Source organism: Barbus barbus (assembly GCF_936440315.1).
Source record: "Barbus barbus genome assembly, chromosome: 30".
Classification (NCBI taxonomy): Eukaryota; Metazoa; Chordata; class Actinopteri; order Cypriniformes; family Cyprinidae; genus Barbus; species Barbus barbus.
In genome coordinates, this window is record NC_136758.1 from 8094381 (window position 1) to 8102700 (window position 8320).

The window sequence follows — 8320 nt, forward strand, 5'->3', positions numbered from 1 at the left end:
TCATAAATAATTACAAAGAAATGGCAAGTAACACGTTGAATAAAATAATGTTACTCCCGTAATGTTAAAACATACTCCCATAATTTTTTATTTACGTCTTCAAAAATTCCTTTTTATAGTGAAACTGTGTACTATATTCCAAGTCGTCTTAAGTGACAACTTTCTGTGAGGAAAAGAATGATTTTTGTCACAACAGACCCTATCACAAGTCACTTTCGTTGTATCTTGATCATCATATCAAAGTTTTCCTTTTGTGTTCACCAGAAGAAATGATGGCTTTGAAATGATGTCATTTTGCTGTGAAATATTCCCTCGAGTAAGACTTTGTTCAGAAAATGCTTCAGAGGAGAAGAGCTTTGGGGCCGTAATGCTCAGAGAGTTTGGCTGTGTTTCAGGGAAAATAAACCTCCAGAATGGAAACACACATTAACCAGACTGCATAGATCTGTGGTCAAAGGGCGAAGACCTCTCTGCTACATTAAACAAAGATATCATCTGAACAGAGACCAGAGAGTGAAAAAGGGGTCAATCTTGTAATAAACAGCTGCAGTGGGGCTAGCTGGAATAAGAAGATGATCTTTTCTGTGTAGTGTTCTTGAAGATCAAAGAATGGCTTGGTGGCGCTTCTGATTGGTCGGCTCTGATTGTCGTCTTTGCGAGCGTATTAAAGGCTGCAGCCTCTAAAGCTCGGACTGACGTCACTCATTACATTTAGAATGCTGAGGTCATGATCTCTCTGATTTACATTTTTCAGAAGGTTTTTTGTCTAACGGGGGCCATTCATGACCATTTCGGCGGAGTACAGCTTGTAGATATGTTCTTGAGTTTAATACAACCTCTATTCAGTAGGCTATATGGGTCAAAGATGAGACTAAATTCAATTTTATACAGAAAGGATTTTAAATGCAAGTGTCTACTTTAATGTTTCAAATAACTGTGAAAATGTCAAAATATGAGTGAAATAATGTTCCATCATCATTCAGCATAACAGATAGGCCTATATTTATGTTAAAATGAAACAACATTCTGTACTTATAAATAATAAGTGATCATACTAATGGGTAAAACCTAAAGGATAGTGTTATATATTATGTTATATTATAAATATGCCTGACAAGACTTTTTGGTATACAAACTATTAACTAATAAAACTAACTAAAAAAATCAAACAGGACATATTCTACAGTACAAAAACATTGTAAAGTAGATTGAACATTTTTGAGAAAACCTTGATATATATATTTTTAGGATTCTTTAATGAATACAAAGTGCAAATGGAAATCTTTTGTAAAATTATAAATGTATTTACTGTCATCTTAATATTATCTTTTTTGTTCATAAGTTTCAAAGAAACAAATCTGAACTAATCTAAATAAATCTAAATATTTTCAAAGAAAAATGTTAATATTTCAAAGTTCTTAAGCGTACTGCGCTGTAAAAAACAAACAAAGAAAAAGTTGAGCAAACATAAATGTTTAAGGCAACTAGCTTCAGCAGATTTGTGAGTTTTATCAACTTATTTTTGTAGGAGATTTTCAACTTTTTGTTGTATAAACTTAAAACAACAAGTTGAGAAAACTCAAAAATTTCTAAAAAATATGCAGAAGTTCACTGCAGAGCCAATAAACTTCTGCCTGCGAAGCCTCTGTTTGTTTGAGTTGGCTATGAAGAAAGTTTACAAGCCCCATTGTTAGGAGGAGAGTGAATAAGCAGACCGATATTATTAGAAAGCACACTTGTTTCTATAAGAGTGTTATTGAGTCATATGTGTCATAACATAATGAGGACTGGAGAGTTTCTGCGTTTATTAATGTCTAGTGTGAATTCGGATGACATGGTAGAGCGTCTTTGTGATGTCAAGTTTCTTCACAGTCATATTGTGATTCACACACCATGTGTATATGTGGTTTTCCAAGCTCAGAGGACTGGAGTAGGCGGTGGTGTTGCATCCTGTTGCATAGCTTTAGCTTTTTATAGCTGCTCTGTTTTTATGTGTATGCCAACAAATGATTAGGCGAAGTTTGCTGCAATAACAACATGACCACAGATGACTAAACTGTCCACATGTCTCTTTATCTATAAATATATCTTTTTAAACAATGTCATGCAAACAAACATGTTTGTGAGTCATAATTGATTGAGCAGCAGCCAGCATGTCAACAGTCTGCTTCTGCACTGATAATGACATCACTGGTTCATCAGTTTATACCGCAGACGATCATTTCATTCATTTCTTGCCCGTAATTTCGAATCTGATTCATGTAACACTTAATTATGTAACAAATGATTAAACTGTGCCAATATGGATTGGAAAAAAAACAGCTCACCTTCTGCTGTCACATTTCCATAGACTGTAGTGACAGTGTTTGTAAGCGCTTCAGGGATATTTCTTGCTTGATAGATTTTTTATAAATGTATATGCGAATACAGTAGATCTCCCTTTGTCAGCCCTGCTGGGAAAAAAAACAAAAAAAACAATAGACACCATCACAGAATTGTTAATGGTTTTACTGGTTATAATGGGACTTGTATTGGTTTTAATGGAAACTGTAGCTAATGGTCCCTGTGGGTTTCTGGTAATTGGTCGACTTCTATTGGTGACTTGTTAAAACCAATAAATCCTAATGGAATATGTCCCAAAACCCATTTTCTAATGGTTTTAATGGTTAAAAGTTGATGGTTTGTGATGTTTGTAATGGTATTTGAAGTGGAAACCATTAGAATTTCTGTGATGGTTTCTATTGTTTTTTTCAGCAGGGAGGGAGTTTATAATTGCAATAAACCGTGGCCCCAGAAAATATGGATTTTATAGGGTATTCATTTACTCACCCTCATGTTGTTTCAAACTTTTAAGACTTTCTTTCTTCTGTGGAAAATAAAAGAAGATATTTTGAAGAATGTTGGAAACCAAACAGCATTGGAGTCCAGTCCATTGTTTTTTTATGTCATACCTTTCAAATGTAATTTTCCGTGCTCTAATGTTTGGGACAGAAAGGAAAAGGCACAGCGTCCGTGTATTAAAATGGGTGAAAGAGGGAATTTGTATAGGCCTATTGCTCATTCTTCAGAGCGAACTGGATGTAATTTTAGGATAAAAATAATCATATCTTGAAGGGAATGCTAATTAACAGGTTATGTTTCAACCTGCACCTGATACAGGGCAAGTATTTTTTTAAATGTTCCCCTCTCTCTCTCGTGGGCTCACACACTTATATCACCTTGTTGCCAAACTCGCAGAACATAACAATCTTTTGCGATTTTGCTACTTTATAAAGGAAGACGGCAAAATTGTACCCAAAATCGTGCAAATTTAGTGAACATGAGAAACAGGTTCCCCTCAAGCTCAAACAGGTGTCATCACGTGAACTTTACGGAAAACAAGTGTCTAAATACTTATTAGTTTTGAGTTTGAACTTTATTCCTTTTAGTATTTCTGTACAGTTAACATTTGTGAAGTGTGCTTGTACTCTATTTCTCAAAAACAAATGCCACCTAATTTGGTCTTTTATGTTTATGGGATGATATTTACAATTTTATGTGCCCAAATCCATTTTTTTTGTGTGGACACCAATCATCCATGACCTCTTTTTTCCAGTTTCACATTTCACAGTATTTTGAGAGTATGGTGAAAGACTGAAGTGTCGTTGCCCCTTGAACAGCAATCTTTTGGGAGTTGTAGTAATCGCTAAACGTGTTATATCTCATGTAACGTCCGTATAGGAACTTACGAAGATCTTTTTACTCGTGACAGACGAGTTTGGTTAAAGTTTACAAATATTACACCGCGAGCTGTAGCATCATTCGTTTTGTAGTTTCACTCAAGTCTCACAATCGCGCAGAAACTACATTTCCCATAGTTCTCTGCATGACGTATAACAATGTTGACATTGCGTACGTGTGAATCAGATGCCTGTATATGGAGAAGTCATGGCCAGTAGTGACTTGATCTTAATGCTGCGCTTAAGCTTTTACACATGGTGTCGATTTTGATGGCCTAATTAAGGAGGTTATCTCTGAAACGGGACTTGCACTTGATATTGCTGAAGGAGCAAGGCGCGTAAAGTTGAAAGTCAAGTTGACGCCGGACACTTGCGCGCTGTTATGATGCCACGAGACAACATGACTTCCACTGTCCAGAAAATCGCCAAACAGGCCCTCGCGACATTCCGCCACCCCACGGTTGTGGCAGAACACAATAAAGTGTTTTTGGAAAATCTGAGCAAGCTGAGAAGCCTTATGGCGGAGGTCAGAGCGGCGGACTTGAAGATTGCTCCCCGGACCGTCGAGAACACACCGACGCCGTCGCAGCGCATCGCGCCTCCCGTTACATACATGCACCTCTACGAGACCGACACCTTCAGCATGGGGGTGTTTTTATTAAAAACGGGCGCTTCCATACCGCTGCATGATCATCCGGGAATGTACGGCATGCTGAAAGTGATTTACGGCAAGGTACGGATCAGCTGTTTCGACAGGTTGGATAAACCTAGAAACGGTGCCAGCGGCGTGCAGTTCAACCCTCCGCTCATGCCCTTCCAGAGGAGCTCGCTTCGGCCTTCGGTGCTGAGGTCGGTGGGGGAATACACCGAGGAGAACGGCCCGTGTGTGCTGTCACCCCAAAAGGACAATATACACCAGATAGACGCTGTTGACGGACCCACGGCTTTCCTTGACATCTTATCACCGCCATATGATCCGGATGAAGGGAGAGACTGCCATTATTATAAAGTTTTACATACCCATTCAGAGGCTGCAGATATGAGTGTAGCCCAGGAACCTGGTGACCTGTGGCTTATGGAAATACCACAGCCTAGTGAATTCTGGTGTGGTGGTGAACCTTACCCAGGCCCTAAAGTGTCCCTCTGAAGGATCTGACTATAAACTGGGTTCAGCCTTAATCAAGAGATTCTGTTTTCCTTTCCTTACATGTCAGACTGGCTAACTTATCAAGAGTACAGTGTTTATTTGAAATACCGCAGCTGCTGTCTTTAACTTTAAGTGTCTTTCGGCTATTATTTTCTACGTGTGTCCATTCATTTCCAATGTGTTGCATGCAAACTGTGCTCTGATTTTGTGTGCAGGTTCGACAAAAGAACTAGTCTCTGTTCTTTCTTTGTTGACTGGATTAACTTTGTACAGCACGTGATAAATATTTAATTTTTGCAGCAGATGTGAGATTTGGTTTAACAAAGGCTTCAAAGCCTATCAGAGCAGAAATCTGCTCATCCTGTTTCCTTTGTTATATTGTGTTAATAATGCATTAAGCGATCAAGACCCAAATGTTTAGCAAGAGGCTTGACAACACTCACTTTACATTTACATTTACTTTACAAATTGGCATGTGTAACACTGGAGACTTATTTGAACACTCCTGGTAATTATGACAATAATGCACTTAGCCAGGATGACAAGTCTAACTGATGGAAATGAATAAGACTATATGAACGGAAGAATGTGATGTGAATTTTACACAAGAAATTAAAGTTTTGTTTGTACTCAGACTTCGGCTAATAAAAGATGCAATAGAAATGGGTCTTGTTGATTATTTAAATACATTCTTTACAGCCAGCATCCACTACAGTTCAAAGGTCTCATGCTCACCAAGGTTCATTTTATTAAAAAACAATACAGTAAAAACAGTAATACTGTGAATTTCAAGTAATAGTTTTCTGTTTTAACATATTTTAAAATGTAATTTATTCCTGTGATAGCAAAGCTGAATTGTACCCGTTCTTCAGCGTCAGGTGATCCTTCATAAATCATTCTAATATGCTGATCTGGTCTTATAATTATCAATACTGGAAACAGTTGTGATGCATAATATTCACATATTTTTACTAAGTTCAAAAGAACAGCGTTTATTTGAAATATAAATATTTTGTAACGTTACAAATGTCTTCACTGTCAATTTAATGCGTCCTTGCTGAAGAAAACTATTAACTTCTTTCAAAAAGAGTCGTATTACAATATATATTTTACTTGGAACCGAGACGTACAGTTTATCAAAGTGCGACCTCTAGTGTTATAACAGCTTTTAACATCCCTTCCATTGATTCTCAAAAGATTACACCTTGTGTTTATCATCATTTTATTCAGACACATAACAGTAATAATGTCAATAAAAAAGACTCACTGTAAAACACTATATATATATATATATATATATATATCAGAACAAATGCAATTTGCACCACATTAAATAATTTCTGATAAAGACTACAACAAACCACATTCAACACTTAAATCATAAGCTGCCTTTGTATATTTGTGCGCGCACACAAAAAAAGTTCCAGGTTTAAACGGGACTAGGACTATCCCAGCAGTCAGAGCTTGTTAAACTGTTAGTTCACGTCGCTGTACCTCCGGCGCTCGAGCTGTGAGGAGGCGCGGACCCCTTTCTGTCCTTCTGTCTCTGGTGGATTTTTGTGTGCCTCCTTCGCTCGTCGCTCCTGGCGAACTTTCTGCCGCAGGAGTCACAGGAGAAGGGCTTCTCTCCAGTGTGAGTGCGTATGTGCGTCGTGAGGTGGTCGCTGCGGCTGAAGCTGCGCATGCAGATGCGGCACTGGAACGGCTTGTGGCCGGTGTGGATGCGCACGTGGCGCGTCAGCTCATCCGAGCGCGAAAACCTCCGGTCGCATCCCTCCGCCGGACAGGGGTACGGCCGTTCGTGGACCGGCGTCTTGCACGGTCGGTTCGGGTATTTCCGTGGCCGCAGAATCGGCCTGAGTGGGACGCTTTGTGGATTGATGCAATCCACAGGCGGCCTCGGTCCGTCAACCGGACACGCCAGAGTGAAATTTCTAATGGTGTTCAAGGGAGTCAGAGGCGGAGGGACTCTGATAGACTCCAAAGCGCACGAAAATGGCTTGATGTCCTGAAACATTGCCATGTTGTCCCTTTGACTGTTGCTGGTCTGATAAAACCCCCCATAGTCAGGAATGATGGAGAAAAGCGTCCCGTCTATAGATGGCTTTGGGGTTGAGTAGGATGGAGCTGCGTAAGTTATGGGGCACGTGGTGGTCGACAGGTAACCCGAGGGGTCCTGGTAACCATCGGCACTGCAGGTGTAAGGGGGCGGGCCTGTGTACATATGCTCCATGTTGGCAAGGGTTTGAGCTATTTTGGAGGAGTCTGGGTGTGAGGGGGAGCCCGTGGAGAATGATCCCGGGGAAGGTGGTCTGTCTTGCACTCCTGCGCTGACAAAGTTGATTATTCCCTCCTGATTCCAGCTTCCTTGCGCGTCGATGGAAATTTTCCCTGTGTAGGCGACCGGCGCGCTGTGTGGAGAAAACTTGCTCGGGTCTGTCAATTCAAGGCCCCGGGTTTCCACGCCGACGCTGTCGGTGCTCAAGCCACCTGTAGGAGTAAAAACAAGACGTTTCTATTCAGCAATTCCCTCTTATTGCGTGTGTTTCCATCAAATCACGTAGTCGGCACGTGGTATCTAGGAATATACAGAAAGCTATTTGTTTTCAAAAGATAGTAGGCTATGCAGGTGGCAAAAATATCTCTTGATATTCTGGTTGGACCAAATAGATTGAAGTAAAATCTCTGATACTGAATTTCCTTCCACTAAATGAATTGGAGAGGAGATACAAACAGCCTATTCAAATATTTACATTAAGATTATAACCTAAAAAAAAACATTTTTCCTCCAATGAGAATTTGCTTTTAAAGTCAGCTTGTGTATAGACAACTAACCTTAAAGTTTTGGCTACAAAACGTATTGAATATTTCCTTATTAGTAGGCTATAAATAGCTATTGGATTGTTTTACTGTTGAAAAAAAAAACAGTTCATTGAACAAGTTCAGTTTGTGATAACGTGCCCTGATATAAAACAGATTATGATAGGCTTTTTACCGCATAAAACATGAACCCACGCAATTAATAAAAACAACGAAAAAGTTAAAAGTAACGTGGAAGGATTTAATAAATTGTGAAAATGTAGGTACAAAAAGCATAGCATGCAATGAGATGCTCTCGCTTTGCATACAATTATGATGATTATTTGTTTACCCAACAGCTATTCCATACAATGATAAAATAATCCAATTCACTAAAGTTTTAAATTTGGTGTTTGAAACCAACTCATAATCAAGCAAACAGGACAAACAGGCATTTTTGTTTTACACGAAAACGTATGGTTACTAATCTACAGCCCTTGTGAATATTAGCACTTATTATTGTAAGCATCCTAATATTGTCTCACCTCCCGACGCCTCAGTGACCCGCTCAGAGCAGACCCCCACATCCCCAGGAGAGAAGACAGGTGCGGGGGTCTCATCCAGACAGCGCATCAAATCATTCAGAGACGCGCTC

At 39.5% G+C, this 8320-nt stretch overlaps 2 protein-coding genes across 2 annotated transcripts in view; one reads left to right on the plus strand and one right to left on the minus strand.

Moving 5' to 3' along the window:
• Window positions 1-3905: 3905 nt before the first annotated feature.
• On the plus strand, window positions 3906-5520 carry LOC306850733 (2-aminoethanethiol dioxygenase-like). Its single transcript, XM_079386563.1, has one exon. It carries the CDS (start codon window positions 4102-4104, stop codon window positions 4864-4866), a length of 765 nt encoding a protein of 254 aa, XP_079242689.1. The 5' UTR covers window positions 3906-4101; the 3' UTR covers window positions 4867-5520.
• Window positions 5521-6346: 826 nt separating this feature from the next.
• The window catches only part of LOC306850037 (early growth response protein 2b-like), a gene marked incomplete at both ends in the record, with an annotated part of 2006 nt that continues 32 nt past the window's right edge, over window positions 6347-8320 (minus strand). The window contains 2 exons of the mRNA XM_079385448.1: window positions 6347-7356; window positions 8211-8320. The exon at window positions 8211-8320 is cut by the window's right edge and continues 32 nt beyond it. Of these exons, the coding sequence (XP_079241574.1) occupies window positions 6347-7356; window positions 8211-8320 (1120 nt within the window). The remainder of the gene's footprint in view (window positions 7357-8210) is intronic.

Excerpts from the sequence above, each read along its gene's own strand:
- LOC306850733 (XM_079386563.1), top strand. The coding sequence starts at position 4,102 with ATGATGCCACGAGACAACATGACTTCCACTGTCCAGAAAATCGCCAAA.